At 39.7% G+C, this 22349-nt stretch overlaps 1 protein-coding gene and 1 pseudogene across 1 annotated transcript; both read left to right on the forward strand.

Annotated features, from left to right (window-relative positions):
* The first annotated feature begins 187 nt into the window (after positions 1-187).
* Positions 188-306, forward strand: LOC133540978 (5S ribosomal RNA; annotated as a pseudogene).
* Positions 307-10907: 10601 nt separating this feature from the next.
* insl5a (insulin-like 5a) lies at positions 10908-17744 on the forward strand. Its single transcript, XM_061882868.1, has 2 exons — positions 10908-11161; positions 17261-17744. The coding sequence occupies exons 1-2, from the start codon at positions 10987-10989 to the stop codon at positions 17413-17415; spliced, it is 330 nt and encodes a 109-aa protein (XP_061738852.1). The 5' UTR covers positions 10908-10986; the 3' UTR covers positions 17416-17744.
* Positions 17745-22349: the final 4605 nt, after the last annotated feature.

Consider the following 22349-nt stretch of genomic DNA (forward strand, 5'->3'; position numbering starts at 1 on the left):
GCAATATAGAGCCTAAGCTTAAATATGCATTGCATTTTATTTTTTAAACTAACAATATTGTCAATTCTCACTTCTCTGTGAACGCTTTTATTCTTATTGATCTGCCCCAGGCTGAACTGTGGCTCTCAGCAGGATTTTATTTGGAGCCCCCTCCACACACACGTGCACATACAATTATACAGGTTTGGCTCACGGCCACATTACTTTGAACACGCCCGATCTCGTCTGATCTCGAAAGCTAAGCGGAGTCGGGCCTGGTTTGTACTTGGCTGGGAGACCGCCTGGGAATACCAGCTGCTGTAAGCTTAAACATTTACCAAGGATTGTTTAACGTTGGGGCTTCACGGTGGAAGAGGGGTTATTGCGTCTGCCTCACAATACGAAGGTCCTGAGTAGTCCTGGGTTCAATCCCGGGCTCGGGATCTTTCTGTGTGGAGTTTGCATGTTCTCCCCGTGAATGCGTGGGTTCCCTCCGGGTACTCCGGCTTCCTCCCACCTCCAAAAACATGCACCTGGGGATAGGTTGATTGGCAACACTAAATGGTCCCTAGTGTGTGAATGTGAGTGTGAATGTTGTCTGTCTGTCTGTGTAGGCCCTGCGATGAGGTGGCAACTTGTCCAAGGTGTACACCGCCTTCCGCCCGATTGTAGCTGAGATAGGAACCAGCGCCCCCCGCGACCCCAAAAGGGAATAAGCGGTAGAAAAAAGGATGTATGGATGATTAACGTGGGGGCTTTACGGTGGCAGAGGGGTTAGTGCGTCTGCCTCACAATACGAAGTTCCTGAGTAGTCCTGGGTTCAATCCCGGGCCCGGGATCTTTTTGTGTGGAGTTTGCATGTTCTCCCCGTGAATGCATGGGTTCCCTCCGGGTACTCCGGCTTCCTCCCACTTCCAAAGACATGCACCTGGGGATAGGTTGATTGGCAACACTAAATGGGCCCTAGTTTGTGAATGTGAATGTTGTCTGTCTATCTGTGGTGGCCCTGCGATGAGGTGGCGACTTGTCCAGGGTGTACCCCGCCTTCCGCCTGATTGTAGCTGAGATAGGCGCCAGCGTCCCCCGCGACCCCAAAAGGGAATAAACGGTAGAAAATGGATGGATGGATGGATGGATGTTGTCTGTCTATCTGTTTAGGCCCTGCGATGAGGTGGGCAATTGTCCAGGGTGTACACCGCCTTCCGCCCGATTGTAGCTGAGATAGGCACCAGCGCCCCCGGGGCCCTAAAGGGCATAAGCGGTAGAAATTGGATGGATGGATAATTAACATGGACCCTGACTTAAACAAGTTGAAAAACTTATTGGGGTGTTACCATTTAGTGGTCAATTGTACGGAATATGTACTGTACTGTGCAATCTACAAATAAAAGTTTAAATCTGTCACAAAAAAAAATATTTGAAACTATCGTAAAACTTTTTAATCAAACTTGAATTAATTTGATGATTTTTTTATAATAATGACTTAAACAAGTTGAAAAACGTATTGAGGTGTTACCATTTAGTGGTCAATTGTACGGAATACGTACTGTACTGTGCAATATACTAATAAAAGTTGAAATCCGTCCAAAAAAATAAAAATATTTGAAACTGTCGTAACACTTTTTAATCAAACTTGAATTAATTTGATGATTTTTTTTATTATAATTACTTAAGATTTTTTTTTAATTGCAGCATGGGGCTTGGAATATGTGTATGGTAATATTTCATATTTCATTAATTGACATATTACATTGCAGCTTGACTTCCTCACAGACAGAACCCAGTCTGTGAGAGTGGGCAACAACACCTCCAGTGCCATCTCCCTGAGCACCGGATCCCCGCAGGGCTGCGTCCTGAGTCGGCTGCTGTTCACGTTGATGACCCATGACTGCTGCGCCAGGTCCACTACTAACCACATTGTGAAGTATGCGGACGACACGACAGCAGTGGGCCTCATCCGACCATGACAACAACGACATGGACCACAGGGAGGAGGTGAAACATCTGGTTGATTGGTACAGAACCAACAACCTGGTCCTGAACGTGGACAAGACCAAGGAGATCATCGTTGACTTCAGGAAGCACCAGTCCAGCCATGCTCCACTCTTCATCAATGGCACAGCGGTGGAAATGGTAAGCAGCACCAAATATCCTGGGGGTGCAGATAACTGACAATATTATATGATCCCTACAAACCGGAGTTCTTGTAAAAAGAGCTCAGCAGTGCACGCACTTTTTGCTACCATGAATTGATTAACGTGGACCCCGACTTAAACAAGTTGAAAAACTTATTCGGGTGTTACCATTTAGTGGTCAATTGTACGGAATATGTACTGTACTGTGCAATCAACTAATAAAAGTATCAATCAATCAATCAAAAAAGCACAGCTCCCTCCCCCCTTTACCATGAATTGATTAACATGGACCCCGACTTAAACAAGTTGAAAAACTTATTCGGGTGTTACCATTTAGTGGTCAATTGTACGGAATATGTACTGAATTGTGCAATCTACTAATAAAAGTATCAATCAATCAATCAATCAATCAATCAATCAATCAATCAATCAATCAATCAATCAATCAATCAATCAATCAATCAATCAATCAAAAACCCCATTCTCAACACATTCTACAGAGGCACTATAGAGAGCCTGCTGACCAACTGCATCTCTGTCTGGACTAGAGCCTGCAGTGCCTCAGACTGGAAGTCTCTCCAGAGAGTGGTGAGGACGGCGGAAAAGATCATCAGGACTCCTCTTCCTCCTATCAAAGAGATCCCAAAAAGCCGCTGCCTGACCAGGGCTCAGAAAATCTGCAAAGACTCCTCCCACTCCCACCAAGGACTTTGTTTTCACTGCTGGACTCTAGAAAGAGGTTCCGCAGCCTCCGAAACAGAACCACCGGGTTTTGTAACAGCTTCTTCCCTCTGGCTGTAAGACTCTTGAACGCATCATAATTAAATTATCGCCTCAACTCCCCCCAAAAATGGATTAACTCGCTGGAATATAAAGACAATATAACATACATCCATAAACGTGAATGCATATGAAAAAGTTCAATATATTTATCTGTATATCCATCCATTTTCTACCGCTTATTCCCTTTCGGGGTCACGGGCGGCGCTGGCGCCTATCTCAGCTACAATCGGGCGGAAGGCAGTGTACACCCTGGACAAGTCGCCACCTCATCGCAGGGCCAACACAGATAGACAGACAACATTCACACTCACATTCACACACTAGGGCCAATTTAGTGTTGCCAATCAACCTATCCCCAGGTGCATGTCTTTGGAGGTGGGAGGAAGCCGGAGTACGCGGAGGGAACCCACGCATTCACGGGGAGAACATGAAAACTCCACACAGAAAGATCCCGAGCCTGGATTTGAACCCAGGACTGCAGGAACTTCGTATTGTGAGGCAGACGCTCTAACCCCTCTTCCACCGTGAAGCCTATCTGTATATCAATGTATTTATTTATACCTGCACCTTATCGCTTTTTTTTATCCTGCACTACCATGAGCTAATGCAACAAAATTTCATTCTTATCTGTACTGTAAAGTTCAAATTTGAATGACAATAAAAAGGAAGTTTTAGTATAAGTCTACATGTGTTCCTTTTTCAAAAATTTTTTTAAATCCATTTAAATGGTCATTTAAATGTGTTTTCAGCCCATATAAAATTGGTTCATATTTTTGGGCGTCTTTAACGGATTAATTGCATTTTCAATATTTTGATCTGAAAAATGTATTCTATTTTGCTCTGACCTTTTGAAACACCCTAGTAACCAAAATGGAGATACCACTGGGTTGCTTAAATTAAAGAAAGTGACAAAAATGACATATAACCAAACAGGCAATGTAATACATTTTTCCTGTCTTAGTCTGAACATGAACATAACAACGTTTACATTAAAATAGCAGAGAGCACTGAAATGCTTGAAATCATTTTAAATGAGTCATTTAACGACGAAAACATGACCTTTCAGAGCTGTATTTACTTAGCTCTTACGTCTGATTTGTCCGATGAGACGTCCCGTCCATCACACAATGTACACATCCTTCCTTCAGCCTGGTGTAAACAACGGTGCTTTCCAATCTTTTCCCCTTCATATAATACATTTATGTGGACTGTAGGTGGGATGAGGGAAGTACTTACCGTATGGCAAACACAGGCACTTGCCTGAAGCCCGCCAAACGGTTCATAAAAAGTATTCAAAAAGTTATATTTTTTTATTTATTCTCAATTATTTGCCGTCTAAAATTGTGTGCTCAAAATTACAGCAAAATGCTGAAGCCTTGAGCAAGCAACCCAAGGACCTAAAACAGGCATCACGTGTGTTCGTAATGGGATCTGATTGTTCCGTTTGAAACTTGAAAATTTAAAGTAAAGTCTTTTATTTTATTTTTTTCATAAAATTACATTGTATTTTTGATTGCAACGTTGTGATAATTGGATATAAAAAAAAGTAAACACACTTCCTTTCAAGAACTATTTTAGTCCAATTGACTCCCATTAATAACTGCTATTTCAAACAGACTGTAATCCTGATATATTATTATTTTTTACTTCCCTTGAAAACCAAATTAACCTCATTCTAGCCGAATGAAAAAGTAAAAAAAATAATGTTTTGGTGTAATTGTGCGTCTTAACCACCCGATGGCGCCAAAAAACATAAACAGAATTCTCAGAGCTTTGATGAGCGTAAACCAGATCAATTGCAATGAATATATATATATATATATATATATATATATATATATATAAATATATATATATATATATATATATATATATATATATATATATATATATATATATATATATATATATATATATATATATATATATATATATATATATATATATATATATATGCCTTCCACCCGCTGAGATAGGCTCCAGCACCCACCGCGACCCCAAAAGGGACAAGCGGTAGAAAATGGATGGGATATATATATATATATATATATATATATATATATATATATATACATATCAGCAGGGTGGTACAGGGGGTTAGTGCATGTGCCTCACAATACAAAGGTCCTGAGTAGTCATAAATTCAATCCCGGGCTCAGGATCTTTCTGTGTGGAATTTGCATGTTCTCCCCGTGACCGCGCGGGTTCCCTCCGGGTACTCCGACTACCTCCCACCTCCAAAGACATGCACCTGGGAAAAGGTTGATTATCAACACTAAATTGGCCCTAGTGTGTGAATGTGAGTGTGAATGTTGTCTGTGTTGGCCCTGTGATGAGGTGGCGACTTGTCCAGGGTGAACCCCGCCTTCCGCTTGAATGCAGGTGAGATAGGCTCCAGCACCCCCCACGACCCCGAAAGGGACAAGTGGTAGAAAATGGATGGATGGATATATATATATATATATATATATATATATATATATATATATATATATATATATATATATATATATATATATATATATATATATACTGTATATATATATCCATCCATCCATTTTCTACCACTTCGGGGTCGCGGGGGGCGCTGGCGCCTATCTCAGCTACAATCGGGCGGAAGGCAGGGTATATATATATATATATATCTTTCCTAGCCATAATTTAGTTTGCAATAAATGTTCTTTTTCAGTCTTTTCTGTCCATCTCGCTCTCACTCTCGTTCGCGCTCGTTCTCCTGTTCCACCATCAACAACAACTCCCCCTCTCCTTCCCAACTGCTGCCTTTAACAGACCGACAGGTGATCAGACAAACAGTCTCAGCTGGGTCATCAACACATATGTCGCTGATCCCAAAGCCGGTCCTGGCACACCCCGCTTCGCTGCAGGTCCGCAGGCCACGCCCCCCCCATACTGCTATGCGTCACATCCAGTCCGACTGTGATAAGTGACGACCTAATATATATATGGCCACATGTCCATTTTAAAATGTTTTTGAAAGTTTAGTAATATTATCACAACACAAACACACAAGAAGAAAGTACTTTAAAGAAAGTACATGATGAGTTTTGAACGTACAACATGAAAATATCTTTATGTTATATTGGCGTATATTGCACTCCATCTGTAATGCAGCGTTTCTGGCTTTATTGCACTTATGCCTGACGGCACCTGATGGCGAAGGTCTCCCATGCTCCTTTCTCTCAGCCAGACATTGCAGATGGCATCTTCAGGCTCCAGATATAGATAAAACAAAAACATATGTTAATGGATGATTCATGACTTTATGACCTTTTCCATGACTAGTTCTCAGAAAAACAGGCGACCAATTGTCTCAGGGGATAAATAAAATGAAATCCAAATAATCAATCCCATGAGCATAAATTCAATCTGCAACTCACTTCCATTAAATTGAGTAACATATTTCCCCAAAATGCATCATAAATACAAAAAACAAATACAGACAGCAATGTAAAAACACCTTCAGTTTAGTTTCAGTTTATTTCAACCATGCATTCGATACAATGTAATTCATCGCATATTTCCAGTTTTTCATTACAGCACACCCGTAAAGGAGTAAGAAGAAGCAGAGCTTATTTAATCCTACCCCTTTTCATACCATAGCAGTTTTATCCTATTTCCTTGTTCTCTGTAAAATAACAGGAAACGAATAAATAATAAACAAATAATATACCATAGTAAGTTTACAAATATTAAATACATAAATAATCTTTGTCTCAAATAAAAAAGAAAAAAAAAGAAAAAGGGGTGAGGCGTGTCACATTTGGGAGAGTGGCCGTGCCCGCAACCTGAGGGTTCCTGGTTTAATTCCCCACCTTCTGCCAACCTCGTCACATCCTTTGTGTCCTTGAGCAAGACACTTTACTCTTGCTCTTGATGGGTGCCAGTCTAGTACCCGCCCTCTTTTACTATGAAGGCTTGCCATTGTCTTGCTGAAATAAGCAGGGGCGTCCATGATAACGTTGCTTGGATTACAACATATGTTGTTACAAAATGGGTATTTACCTTTCAGCATTAATGGTGCCTTCACAGATGTGTAAGTTACCCTTGCTTTGGGCACGAATACACCCCCATACCATCACAAATGCTGGCTTTTGAACTTTGCACTTTTAACAGTCCGGATGTTTCTTTTCCTCTTTGTTCCGGAGGACACGACGTCCAAAGTTCCCAAAATCAATTTCTTAATGTGGACTCGTCAGACCACAGAACACTGTTCCACTTTGCATCAGTCCATCTTAGATGAGTTCAGGCCCAGCGAAGCCGGCGGCGTTTCTGGGTGTTGTTGATAAATGGATTTCGCTTTGCGTAGTAAATGATAAATGGGTTGTACTTGTATAGCGCTTTTCTACCTTCAAGGTACTCAAAGCGCTTTGACACTACTTCCACATTTACCCATTCACACACACATTCACACACTGATGGAGGGAGCTGCCATGCAAGGCGCCAACCAGCACCCATCAGGAGCAAGGGTGAAGTGTCTTGCTCAGGACACAACGGACGTGACGAGGTTGGTACTAGGTGGGATTTGAACCTGGGACCCTCGGGTTGCGCACGGCCACTCTTCCACTGCGCCACGCCGTTTTAACTTGCACTTACAGATGTAGCGACAAACTGTAGTTACTGACAGGGGTTTTCTGAAGTGTTCCTGAGCCCATGTGGTGATATCCTTTACACAATGATGTCGGTTTTTGATGCAGTACTGCCTGAGGGATCGAAGGTTGGTTTTCGGCCTTGTTGCTTACTTACGTGCAGTGATTTCTCCAGATTCTCTGAGCCTTTTGATGATATTATTGGCCGTAGAGGGTGAAATCCCTAAATTCTTTGCATTAGCTCGTTAAGAAATGTTCTTAATCCGTTCAACAATTTGCTCGCGCATTTGTTCAAAGTGGTCACCCTCGCCCCTCCCTTGTTTGTGAATGACTGAGCATTTCATGGGAGCTGCTTTTATACTCAATCATGGCAACCACCTGTTCCCAATTAGCCTGTTCACCTGTGGGATGTTCTAAATACCCTATTTTTTGGACTATAAGTCGCAGTTTTTTTCATAGTTTGGCCGGGGGTGCGACTTATACTCAGGAGCGACTTATGTGTGAAATTATCAACACATTACCGTAAAATATCAAATTATATTATTTAGCTCATTCCCGTAAGAGACTAGACGTATAAGATTTCATGGGATTTAGAGATTAGGAGTGACAGATTGTTTGGTAAACAAATAGCATGTTCTATATCTTATAGTTATTTGAATGACTCTTACCATAATATGTTACGTTAACATACCAGGCACCTTCTTAGTTGGTCATTTATGCGTCATATAACGTACACTTATTCAGCCTGTTCTTCACTATTCTTTATTTATCTTAAATTGCCTTTCAAATGTCAATTCTTGCTGTTGGGTTTTATCAAATAAATTTCCCCCAAAAATGCAATTTATACTCCAGTGCGACGTATATGTTTTTTACCGTCTTTATTATGCTTTTTCGGCAAGTGCGACTTATACTCCGGAGCAACTTATACTGATGAGCATTCCTCAACTTTCTCAGTCTTTTTTGCCACTCGTGCAAGCTCTTTTTAATCGTGTTACAGGTATCAAATTCCAAAAAAGCTAATATTTGCAAAAAATAACAAAGGTTACCAGCTCGAATGTTAAGTATCTTGTCTTTGCAGTCTATAAATCACCAAAATGATTGACGAGTGCGGCCACCACTGCTGCTCACTGCTCCCCTCACCTCCCAGGAGTTGAGGTTTTTCTTGCCCTGATGAGGGATCTGAGCCGAGGATGTCGTTGTGGCTTGTGCAGCCCTTTGAGACATTCTTGATTTAGGGCTATATAAGTAAACTTTGATTGATCGATTGATGATATTTTTTTTTGACGATTAATACGAATAAGGATCCAGCTTGCGTTCTATCATGTTCATGTACAAACCCCGTTTCCATATGAGTTGGGAAATTGTGTTAGATGTAAATATAAACGGAATACAATGATTTACAAATCATTTTCAACCCATATTCAGTTGAATGCACTACAAAGACAAGATGTTTAATGTTCAAACTCATAAACTTTATTTGTTTTTGCAAATAATAATTAACTTAGAATTTCATGGCTGCAACATGTGCCAAAGTAGTTGGGAAAGGGCATGTTCACCACAGTGTTACATCACCTTTTCTTTGAACAACACTCTATAAACGTTTGGGAACTGAGGAAACTAATTGTTGAAGCTTTGAAAGTGGAATTATTTCCCATTCTTGTTTTATGTAGAGCTTCAGTCGTTCAACAGTCCGTGGTCTCCGCTGTCGTATTTTACGCTTCATAATGCGCCACACATTTTCGATGGGAGACAGGTCTGGACTGCAGGCGGGCCAGAAAAGTACCCGCACTCTTTTACTACAAAACCACGTTGTTGTAACACGTGGCTTGGCATGGTCATTTCTGAAATAAGCAGGGGCGTCCATGATAATGTTGCTTGGATGACAACATATATTGCTCAAAAACTTGTATGGACCTTTCTGCATTAATGGTGTCTTCACAGATGTATAAGTTACCCATGCCTTGGGCACTAATACACCCCCATACCATCACAGATGCTGGCTTTTGAACTTTGCGCCTACGACAATCTGGATGGTTATTTTCCTCTTTGTTCCGGAGGACACCACGCCCACAGTTTCCAAATGTAATTTGAAATGTGGACTCGTCAGACCACAGAACACTTTTCCACTTTGCGTCAGTCCATCTTAGGTGAGCTCAGGCCCAGCAAAGCCAGCAGCATTCCTTGGTGTTGTTGATAATTGGGTTTTGCTTTGCATAGCAGTTTTAACTTGCACTTACAGATGTAGCAACCAACTGTAGTTATTGACAGTGGTTTTATGAAGTGTTCCTCAGCCCATGTGGTGATATCCTTTACACACTGATGTCGGTTTTTGATGCAGTAGCGCCTGGGGGCTCAAAGGTCCGTGATATCATCGCTTATGTGCAGTGATTTCTCCAGAATCTCTGAACCTTTTGATGATTTTACGGACGGTAGATGGTAAAATCCCTAAATTCCTTGCAATAGCTCGTTGAGAAATGTTGTTCTAAAACTGTTTAACAATTTGCTTACAAAGTGGTGACCCTCGCCCCATCCTTGTTTGTGAATTACTTAGCATTTCATGGAAGCTGCTTTTATACCCAATCATGGCACCCACCTGTTCCCAATTAGCCTGCACACCTGTGGGATGTTCCAAATAAGTGTTGGATGAGCATTTCTCAACTTTATCAGTATTTATTGCCACCTTTCCCAACATCTTTTTCATGTGTTGCTGGGCATCATATTCTAAAGTTAATAATTATTTGCAGAAAAAAAAAAATGTTTATCAGTTTGAACGTCAAATATGTTGTCTTTGTAGCATATTCAACTGAATATGGGTTGAAAATGATTCGCAAATCATTGTATTCTGTTTATATTTACATCTAACCCAATTTCCCAACTCATATGGAAACGGGGTTTGTAAGAAAATGCAAAAATATTGCTTTGTTTTTCTCGGAAATGGGCGCCGCCCTGCTCGAGAAAGCGTGGGATGATTGCACAAACACCCAGCGTGGGCCTGCTGATAACAATCGTAGTGAAATATCATCAACATCGCCATTATGAGCTAAATGACGGACGGTCAACATTGACTTTTTCTTCTCCTACGGGCCAAACTGCTGTAAAGTGGAGGGCGGCCCGGCCATCACAGAGTTGTAAACACGCCAAACATCTGCTGGAGGGGGGGAGAGGGAATCACTTTGCATCACCTAATTAGCCGTGCACAACAGTCAGGGTCAGTGCGGCGACTTTGTAAACACCTGCAGCTGAGAGGGGGCCCCCCTCATTTAAGTCTATTGACATTTGATGATGGGCTCTGTCCAAAAATGGTCAAAGCGGATACGGCCTCGCCACGAGGGATGGGCCGAGATGCAGTCAGTAGGAGGTGCAGGGACGCTGCAGCAGAAAGGTGCACGGGTATATAGTGCGTGCTGCAGCGTCCAGAGGAGAGAAGCTCCACTGACCCCAACAAGATCTCAGCTTCCAAACAAACCCTTCAGGTATCCAGGATGCGAGTTTTGGTGGTCTTACCTCTGCTGCTGTGTGCCGTCGTGTGCCGCGTGGACCGGGCCGGAGCCGAGGTGAGGGCGGTGAAACTGTGCGGCCGAGAATTGATGAGGGCGGTGGTGTACACTTGTGGGGGGTCCCGCTGGAGGAGGCTCATCACTGACTCGGACATGGAAGGTGAGACAAGCTTACAATTTATACCACGTTTGCTCCTAACCAATGTTAAAAAAAAGTACCAGGATTTAATAGTAGACTATTTTGTCCCACAGTAAAATACTGTAAAGCAGGGGTCCCCAAAACTTTTTGACTCGGGGGCCGCATTGGCCGGGCTCTATATATACAGTGGGGCAAAAAAAGTATTTAGTCAGCCACCGATTGTGTAGGTTCTCCCACTTAAAATGATGACAGAGTTCTGTAATTTTCATCATAGGTACACTTCAAGGGCTTCACGGTGGCAGAGGGGTTAGTGCGTCTGCCTCACAATACGAAGGTCCTGCAGTCCTGGGTTCAAATCCAGGCTCGGGATCTTTCTGTGTGGAGTTTGCATGTTCTCCCCGTGAATGCGTGGGTTCCCTCCGGGTACTCCGGCTTCCTCCCACTTCCAAAGACATGCACCTGGGGATAGGTTGATTGGCAACACTAAATTGTCCCTAGTGTGTGAATGTGAGTGTGAATGTTGTCTGTCTATCTGTGTTGGCCCTGCGATGAGGTGGCGACTTGTCCAGGGTGTACCCCGCCTTCCACCCGATTGTAGCTGAGATAGGCGCCAGCGCCCCCCGCGACTCCGAAAGGGAATAAGCGGTAGAAAATGGATGGATGGATGGATGGTACACTTCAACTGTGAGAGACAGAATGTGAATTTTTTTTAAGCCAAATTCAACTGATTGAATATTTTTTAAGAAATACTTTTTTAGAACGCTATGATTATTGATTCAATTTGCCACACTGTAATGCAGGGGTGTCAAACGTACAGGCCCGCGAACAGGTTTCATCCGGCCCGTGGGATGAGTTTGCTAAGTATAAAAATGAGCCAAATTCTTTGAATGAAAAAAAAAAACTGCTGTTCTAAATGTGTCCACTAGATGTCACAATAGCAATTATTTGTATCTTTATAGATGATGGCACATTTGTAAAAAAAAATATATATACATGTTAGTGCACCAGTCGAGGAAAATGAGCAAACTACATAAATAAAATCCTGTAATTTGATTTTAACATTATTTTGTTATCTTGATAGATTAAACATTATCACCTAATTTATTCAGAAAGTACAAATAACAGAAAATAAAATTAGAATACTATTATCCGCAACATTTAAGTGTAAAACCCCCCCAAAACAACAACATTATGATTTGTACATTTTCAGAATATCCATGTTCTAATTATAAACAAAGAAAACCATCTGAAGTTGTCTTTATTTTTAAATTATTGTGCTGTGATTTCACCAGTCAGGCCTACTTGGGAGCAGATTTTTCTCCATGTGGACCCCGATTTTAAAATGAGTTTGACACCCCTGTTCTAATCAAACATATTGGACCTTCAAAAATATATATTTGGACTAATAGCCACAAAATATTGCTACATTCTAGTAAAAACTGAATTTACATTCTAATAAGAAATTAACTGATTAGCAGCGAAAAATAAATAAAGGCAGTACATGACGTAAATCTAATCCCTAAAACAATGTCGTTCCATATTTTTATACCTGAAATGGTCTCATCGAATATTAAGAATGGCCAGATGTTCCTCCCCTGCTTTACACTTGTTTTTTTCCACTTACCAGAGCTGACCAATGAGTGGCAGTGGAAAGCAAAACACATGAGTGTCCACTGTAGTGACGCTTATGCAGGGGTCGGCAACCAAAAACGTTGAAAGAGCCATAATGTACCAAAAGTTTTAACTAAAAATCTGTCTGGAGCCGCAAAAGATTAAAAGCCTTTTATAAGTGTTATAATGAAGGCAACACATGATGTAAGTGTCTATATTAGCCTACTATCAAAACGACTTTAAAAATCGTATATACTGTGAGTGTTATAATGAAGGCAACACATGATGTAAGTGTCCATATTAGCCTACTATCAAAATGACTTTAAAAGTCTTATATAAAAGTTCTGATGAAGGCAACACATGATATAAGTGTCTAAAATAGTTATATTAGCCTACTATCAAAATGACTTTAAAAATCTTATTAACGGTTAGTGTTCTAATGAAGGCAATGCATGATATAAGTGTCTAAATTAGCTAAATTAGCCTACTATCAAAACTACTTTGAAAATCGGATAAACTGTGAGTGTTATAATGAAGGCAACACATGATATAAATGTCTAAATTAGTTATATTAGCCTACTATCAAAATTACTTTAAAAATCGTATATACTGTGAGTGCTATAATGGAGGCAACACATGATGTGTGTTTATTAGCTTACTATCAAAATGACTTTAAAAGTCTTATATAAGGGTTCCGATGAAGGCAACACATGATATAAGTGTCTAAAATAGTTATATTAGCCCACTATTAAAATGACTTTAAAAATCTTATTAACGGTAAGTGTTCTAATGAAGGCAATGCATGATATAAGTGTCTATATTAGCTATATTAGCCTACTATCAAAATTACTTTAAAGGTCTTATATAAGGGTTCTGATGAAGGCAACACATGATATAAGTGTCTAAAATAGTTATATTAGACTATCAAAATGACTTTAAAAATCTTATTAACGGTAAGTGTTCTAATGAAGGCAATGCATGATATAAGTATCTATATTAGCTATATTAGCCTACTATCAAAATTACTTTAAAAGTCTTATATAAGGGTTCTGATGAAGGCAACACATGATATAAGTGTCTAAAATAGTTATATTAGCCTATCAAAATGACTTTAAAAATCTTATTAACGGTAAGTGTTCTAATGAAGGCAATACATGATATAAGTGTCTAAATTAGCTATATTAGCCTACTATCAAAATTGCTTTAAAAATCGTATGTACTGTGAGTGCTATAATGAAGGCAACACATGTGTGTTTATTAGCCTACTATCAAAATGACTTTAAAAGTCTTATTAACGGTAAGTGTTCTAATGAAGGCAATGCATGATATAAGTGTCTATATTAGCTATATTAGCCTACTATCAAAATTACTTTAAAAGTCTTATATAAGGGTTCTGATGAAGGCAACACATGGTATAAGTGTCTAAAATAGTTATATTAGACTATCAAAATGACTTTAAAAATCTTATTAACGGTAAGTGTTCTAATGAAGGCAATGCATGATATAAGTGTCTAAAATAGTTATATTAGGCCACTATTAAAATGACTTTAAAAATCTTATTAACGGTAAGTGTTCTAATGAAGGCAATACATGATATAAGTGTCTAAATTAGCTAAATTAGCCTACTATCAAAATTGCTTTAAAAATCGTATGTACTGTGAGTGCTATAATGAAGGCAACACATGTGTGTTTATTAGCCTACTATCAAAATGACTTTAAAAGTCTTATATAAGGGTTCTGATGAAGGCAACACATGATATAAGTGTCTAAAATAGTTATATTAGCCTATTATCAAAATGACTTTAAAAATCTTATTAACGGTAAGTGTTCTAATGAAGGCAATGCATGATATAAGTGTCTAAATTAGCTATATTATCCTACTATCAAAACGACTTTAAAAATCGGATAAACTGTGAGTGTTATAATGAAGGCAACATATGATATAAATGTCTAAATTAGTTATATTAGCCTACTATCAAAATTACTTTAAAAATCGTATATACTGTGAGTGCTATAATGAAGGCAACACGTGTGTTTATTAGCCTACTATCAAAATGACTTTAAAAGTCTTATATAAGGGTTCTGATGAAGGCAACACATGATATAAGTGTCTAAAATAGTTATATTAGCCTACTATCAAAATGACTTTAAAAATCTTATTAACGGTAAGTGTTCTAATGAAGGCAACACATGATATAAGTGTCTAAATTAGCTATATTAGCCTACTATCAAAACGACTTTAAAAATCGGATAAACTGTGAGTGTTATAATGAAGGCAACACATGATGTAAGTGTATATTTGCCTACTATCAAAATTGCTTTAAAAGTCTTATATAAGTGTTCTAATGAAGACAACACATGATATAAGTGTCTAAATTAGCTGTATTAGCCGACTAAACAAAACATGATCCGGACCACGGCTCATGACATAATCAATTCAGGGTAATTCATGGAGTGTGGTTCGGTTCTCCATTTCAATGAAGAGTCTTATTAAAGGGGAACATTATCACAATTTCAAAAGGATTAAAACCAATAAAAATCAGTTCTCAGTGGCTTATTTTATTTTTTGATTTTTTTTTTTTAATTTTACCCGTCCCGGAATATCCCTAAAAAAAGCTTTAAAGTGCCTTATTTTCGCTATCTGCGAAGCCACCGTCCATTTTCCTGTGACGTCATCCAGTGCTGCCAATACAAACAAACAATGGCGGATATAGCGACATTAGCTCGGATTCAGACTCGGATTTCAGCGGCTTAAGCGATTCAACAGATTACGCATGTATTGAAACAGATGGTTGGAGTATGGAGGCAGATAGCGAAAACAAAATTGAAGAAGAAACTGAAGCTATTGAGCGAATAGCTATTGACGCTATTCGGGCATGTCTGCCTTAGCATCGGCGGTAAAATGTGCAGACCAACGATCGGAAGTTTTGCATCTTCTGACACTTGATCAACTTAAATCCATCGATTGGTAAGTGTTTGTTTGGCATTAAATGTGGGTGAGGGAAACGCTGGATGTGAATATCGTGTAACGACCTGCTGATGTTGATTTTGTGTTCTTGAGTGAGTGATATTCAGAATTCCTATTGTTGTGAACATAGCACGCATGTAAGGTGATTGGCGAAGAAAGAGGAAGGTTGTTGTTGCGGAAATAAAAAAGGAGGATAAACGTGCATGTGAAGGGAACAACTTTTATTGAGCAACCTGTCTAACACAGCTCAACTTATCTTGTTCCCTTCACATGCATGTCTATCCTCCTTTTTTATTTCCGCAACAACCTTCCTCTTTCTTCGCCAATCACCTTACAGGCGTGCTATGTTCACAACAATAGGAATTCTGAATATGACTCACTCAAGAACACAAAATCAACATCAGCAGGTCGTTACAGTAGTTTCAAATGTACATACAGCTAGCCTAAATAGCATGTTAGCATTGACTAGCTGGCAGTCATGCCGCGACCAAATATGTCTGATTAGCACATAAGTCAATAACATCAACAAAACTCACCTTTGTGATTTCTTTGACTTGATCGTTGGAAATGCATCTGCAGGTTATCGATACATCTCTGTGCCATGTCTGCCTTAGCATCGCCGGTAAAATGTGCAGACACTCCGGCACATTTGATGGGGGTCTGGCGGCAGATTTCTTTGACTTTATCGTTGGAAATGCATCTGCTTTGAGTGTCGCAGGATATCCACACAATCTTGCCATCTCTGTAGTAGCATAGCTTTCGTCGGTAAAGTGTCGGAATAAACGACTGACCATTTCGTTGGCTTTCCCCACACCCTCGTATTTTGAACAAATTTCGTCCAATTTCTTGCCACTTGGTGCAACTTGAATCCCTCCCTGTTAGTGTTGTTACACCCTCCGACAACACACCCACGAGGCATGATGTCTCCAAGGTTCCAGAAAATATTTGAAAAAACGGAAAATAACAGAGCTGAGACTCGGTGTTTGTAACGTGTTTGAGAAAATGAAGCTTCATTACCTAGGTGACGTCACGTTCTGACGTCATCGCTCCGAGAGCGAGGAACAGAAAGGCGTTTAATTCGCCCAAATTCACCCATTTAGAGTTCGGAAATCAGTTAAAAAAAATATATGGCCTTTTTTCTGCAACTTCAAGGTATATATTGACGCTTACATAGGTCTGGTGATAATGTTCCCCAAACGAAATGTTTACAGTGCAGACCTCGCGGTGTCTTAAACTGCTTACACCAGATTTTTCCAGGGGTGTGTGGGCAGACAGGGACATGCTGTCTACATCGTTAAGGCCACATATCAAGATTAAAAGCTCCTAAGGACGCTTTGTAGCGCAGGGACAAACTCGGTTATCCTATCAGCTGGGCCGATCTCGCAGGATGAAAAAGCCACCCTGCACACGGCAAATAGCGGAAATGTACTTTGTCATTAGGGGTTTCCTTTTTAATGGGAACAGCAATTTAACAAGATGGATGTCTACTCCGTCACTAATGAAACGCATCCTTTGGCCTCCGTTGTGTTTTGTCCACCCAGGTGTTTCCAGAGGAGATGAGAACAGTTTGGAAAGTTTGCCCAGCATCAGAAGTTACCCAAGCTCAGACCTGACCAGACGGGACATAAACAACATCTTGTCCACCGTGTGTTGCCAGGTGGGCTGCAGGAAGAGCGACCTCACCTTCCTCTGCTGAGCATCTTCTTTCTTCCAACAAATCAATCAGTCGAGATTGACACTAAAATACGTTTTTATTTTATTTTCATATTTCTGTTGAGCTAGGCAGGTTTGTTTGAACTGAAATGTAGAATATTGTGGATCACCACTTCAGATGGAATATTTGTTCCACCATACATTTTTTTATTTTTGAAACTACGGCAAATATTAGAACTCAGGGAAGGTAATTAAGAATGTGAGATAAACAGATACATTGAGTGAAAAACCCATGTTTGTTTTTATTTATGTTGGAAACAAAAGCCTTGTTTGATTTGACTAATTTTGTCCAATAAATGTTGATGCACATGACTCACTTTTCTTATTTGGCCCAACTAAGGATAAAAATGGACAATGGTGGAATTTCACAAAATGAATTGATAAAACATATTAGCCTCTAATTAGGTCGAGCAGGGGCCACAGTTTGTTGGGATAGTCCCACATCAGTGGGCTAGAGTGTCCGCCCTGAGATCGGTAGGTCGTGAGTTCAAACCCCCAAAGACTATAAAAATGGGACCCATTACCTCCCTGCTTGGTACTCAGCATCAAGCGTTGGAATTGGGGGTTAAATCACCAAAAATGATGACTACACCACTGCTGCTCACTGCTCCCCTCACCTTCCAGGGGGTGATCAAGGGTGATCAAATGCAGAGAATAATTTCGCCACACCTAGAGTGTGTGTGTGACAATCATTGGTACTTTAACTTTAATTACATCGTAAAAAAACAGAAAATATAAAAGGACAGCAAAATATAAAAATAGAGCAAGATGGCATAATACAAATAGAGTTGATGCTAACTATAATACTTACTGTGTTTGTAACACAACACTTTGTTTATAATACACACTTTAAGACTGTTTTATTACCAATATAAGTATAAAGATATATATATATATATATATATATATATATATATATATATATATATATATATATATACCCACATATTTATATATGTATATATATATATATATATACACACACATATATATATGTATATATATATATATATATACATACACACATATATATATATATATGTATATATATATATATATATATATATATATACACACATGTATGTATGTATACATACATACATATATATATACATGCATACATAAATGTGTATACATATGTACAAAGAATACATACAAATACAGTATATATATACATATATATGTATACATACATACATACACACATACATGGACAATACATATATGTGTATATATATATAAACATATATATATATAAATACATACATGTACATGTGTATACATATACATACATATAAACATGTGTATATATACAAACGTACATATATACATACATACACATGTATACATATACATATATTCATACATAGGCAGTATATATATACATACTGTATATATGTATACATATACATGAGTATATATATATATATATATACAAACATACATATATACATAGATACATGAGTATATATTGATATACTGTACATACATATATACATGTGTGTATATACATATATACAAACATACATATATACATATATACATACATAAACACATATGTATACATATACATATATACATCTACAGTATATATACATATATATGTATATACATACATACATGCACATATGTATATATATATATATATGTATATATATATATATATATACACATACATATATGTACATATATACATACATACTGTACATCTACATGTGTATACATACATATATACAAACATACATAATGCACATATGTATATATATACACATACATATATGTACATATATACATACTGTACATCTACACGTGCATACATACATATGTACAAACATACATACATATATACAGTCATGGTCAAAAGTTTACATACACTTATAAAGAACATAATGTCATGGCTGTCTTGAGTTTCCAATAATTTGTAATTTTTGTATTTTTTGAGATAGAGTGATTTGCGCACATACTTGTTGGTCCCAAAAAACATTCATGAAGTTTGGTTATTTTAAGAATGTATTATGGTTTAAAAATTATACGTAGAGGAACATATATGATCAATTTTGGTGATGTAGAAAAGTTACATCCATCCATCCATCCATTTTCGACCGCTTATTCCCTTTGGGGTGGTGGGGGGCACTGGTGCCTATCCCAGCTACAATCAGGCGGAAGGCGGTGTGCACCCTGGACAAGTCGCCACCTCATCACAGGGCCAACACAGATAGACAGACAACATTCACACTCACATTCACACACTAGGGCCAATTTAGTGTTGCCAATCAACCTATCCCCAGGTGTATGTCTTTGGAAGTGGGAGGAAGCCGGAGTACCCGGAGGGAACCCACGCAGTCACGGGGAGAACATGTAAACTCCACACAGAAAGATCCCAGTCCTGTGATAGAACCCAGGACTACTCATGACCGTCGTATTGTGAGGCATATGCACTAACCCCTCATCACAGTGCTGCCCAAAGTTACAATCAAAACAAATTAACTTCATAGCATGCCCTCTTAACTTCATGTGAGTGATTATGATTGATGACACCTGCTGACTTCTCTGAACCCATTTGATGTGATGCAGTCATTAGACTCGGTTACAAACGCCACAATGGGGAAAGTCAAAGGAACTCAGCACAGATCTGAAAAAATTAATCATTGACTTGAACAAGTCAGGAAAGTCACCTGGATCTATTCCAGAGCAGCTTAAGGTCCCAAGAGCAACTGTGCAGACAATTGTTCATAAGTATATAGTGCATGGCACAGTTTTGTCACTGCCACGATCAGGAAGAAAACGCAAGCTATCATCTGCTGCTGAGAGAAAATTGGTCAGGATGATCACCAAAAAGCAGGTCTGTAATTAATTGGAAGCTGCTGGAACACAGCTGGTCAAGCGTGTTTTGCATCACCATGAACTGAGAGGCTACCATGCAAGAAGGAAGCCCCTGCTTCAGAAGTGACACCTTAAGGCTCATCTAAAGTTTGCTGCTGATCACGTGGACAAAGATAAGACCTTCTGGAGGAAAGCTCTGTGGTGAGATGCAACAAAATTGAGCTCTTTGGAGGAGAAAAGGTGAGGCATTTTCTCTCCAGGAACACCACACCTACCTTTAAGCATGGTGGTGGTAGTATTATGATCTGGGCCTGTTTTGCTGCCAATGGAACTGGTGCTTTACAGAGAGTAAATGGGACAATGAAAAAGGAGGATTACCTCCAAATTCTTGAGGACAACCTAAAATCATCAGCCCGAGGTTGGGTCTTGGGCTTAATTGGGTGTTCCAACAGGACAATGACCCCAAACACACGTCAAAAGTGGTAAAAAAAAAAGAAAAAAAGCTAAATCAGGCTAGAATGAAGGTTCTAGAATGGCCTTCCCAAAGTCCTGACTTAAACCCCATTGAGAACATGTGGACAATGTTGAAGAAACAAGTCCATGTCAGAAAACCAACAATTTTAGCTGAACTGCACCATTAGTATTAAGAGGAGTGGTCACAAATTCAACCAGAAGCTTGTGGATGTCTACTAAAAGCACCTTATTGCAGTGAAACTTGCCAAGGGACATGTAAGCAAATATTAACATTGCTGTATGTATACTTTTGACCCAGCAGATTTGGTCACATTTTCAGTCGACACATAATAAATTCATAAAAGAACCAAACTTCATGAATGCTTTTTGTGACCAGTAAGTATGTGCTCCAATCACTCTATCACAAAAAATAAGAGTGGTAGAAGTTATAAGAAATTCAAGACAGCCACGAGATTGTTATTTAAAGGCGTATGTAAACTTTTGATGGCGACTGTATCTGTGCCTTATTGTCTAGTTTGGCAGATATACGTTAAACTATTTATTTTTCCTCAAATTTGGTGGGTGTGTTCTATAATTTGGAAAATAAGACATGCCAATTTGCAGAATGTTTACAAAAATGACTGGCAATAATGTTGTCAACACCATCCATCCATCTTCTTCCGCTTCTCAGAGGTCGGGTCGCGGGGGCAGCAGCCTAAGCAGGGAAGCCCAGACTTCTCTCTCCCCAGCTACTTCGTCCAGCTGCTCCCTCGGGTTCCCAGGCCAGCCGGGAGACATAGTCTTCCCAACGTGTCCTGGGTCTTCCCCGTGGCCTCCTACCGGTTGGACGTGCCCTAAACACCTCCCTCGGGAGGCGTTCAGGTGGCATCCTGACCAGATGCCCAAACCACCTCATCTGGCTCTTCATGTGGAGGAGCAACGGCTTTACTTTGAGCTCCACCCGGATGGCAGAACTTCTCACCCTATCTCTAAGGGAGAGCCCCGCCACACGGCGGAGGAAACCCCATTTTGGCCGCTTGTACCCGTGATCTTGTCCTTTCGGTCATGACCCAAAGCTCATGACCATAGGTGAGGATGGGAACGTAGATCGACCGGTAAATTGAGAGCTTTGCCTTCCGGCTCAGCTCCTTCTTCACCACAACGGATCGATACAACGTGCGCATTACTGAAGACGCCGCACCGATCCGCCTGTCGATCTCACGATCCACTCTTCCCTCACTCGTGAACAAGACTCCTAGGTATTTGAACTCCTCCACTTGGGGCAGGGTCTCCTCCCCAACCCGGAGATGGCACTCCACCCTTTTTCGGGCGAGAACCATGGACTCGGACTTGGAGCTGCTGATTCTATGAGAATAGTAGACAACACTAAGAACAGGGGTCTCAAACTCAATTTACCTGGGGGCCACTGGATGCTGAGTCTGGGCTGCAACAAAAAACATTCTTAAAGGCCTACTGAAACCCACTACTACCCACCACGCAGTCTGATAGTTTATATATCAATGATGAAATATTAACATTGCAACACATGCCAATACGGCCTTTTTAGTTTACTAAATTGCAATTTTAAATTTCCCGCAAAGTATCCTGTTGAAAATGTCACGGAATGATGACTCTTATGTT

This window comes from Nerophis ophidion, linkage group LG22 (genome assembly GCF_033978795.1).
Source record: "Nerophis ophidion isolate RoL-2023_Sa linkage group LG22, RoL_Noph_v1.0, whole genome shotgun sequence".
NCBI classification, from domain to species: domain Eukaryota; kingdom Metazoa; phylum Chordata; class Actinopteri; order Syngnathiformes; family Syngnathidae; genus Nerophis; species Nerophis ophidion.

Excerpts from the sequence above, each read along its gene's own strand:
- insl5a (XM_061882868.1), top strand. The coding sequence starts at position 10,987 with ATGCGAGTTTTGGTGGTCTTACCTCTGCTGCTGTGTGCCGTCGTGTGC. Across the intron at positions 11,162-17,260 it reads CACTGACTCGGACATGGAAG|GTGTTTCCAGAGGAGATGAG; the intron begins GTGAGACAAGCT and ends TTGTCCACCCAG.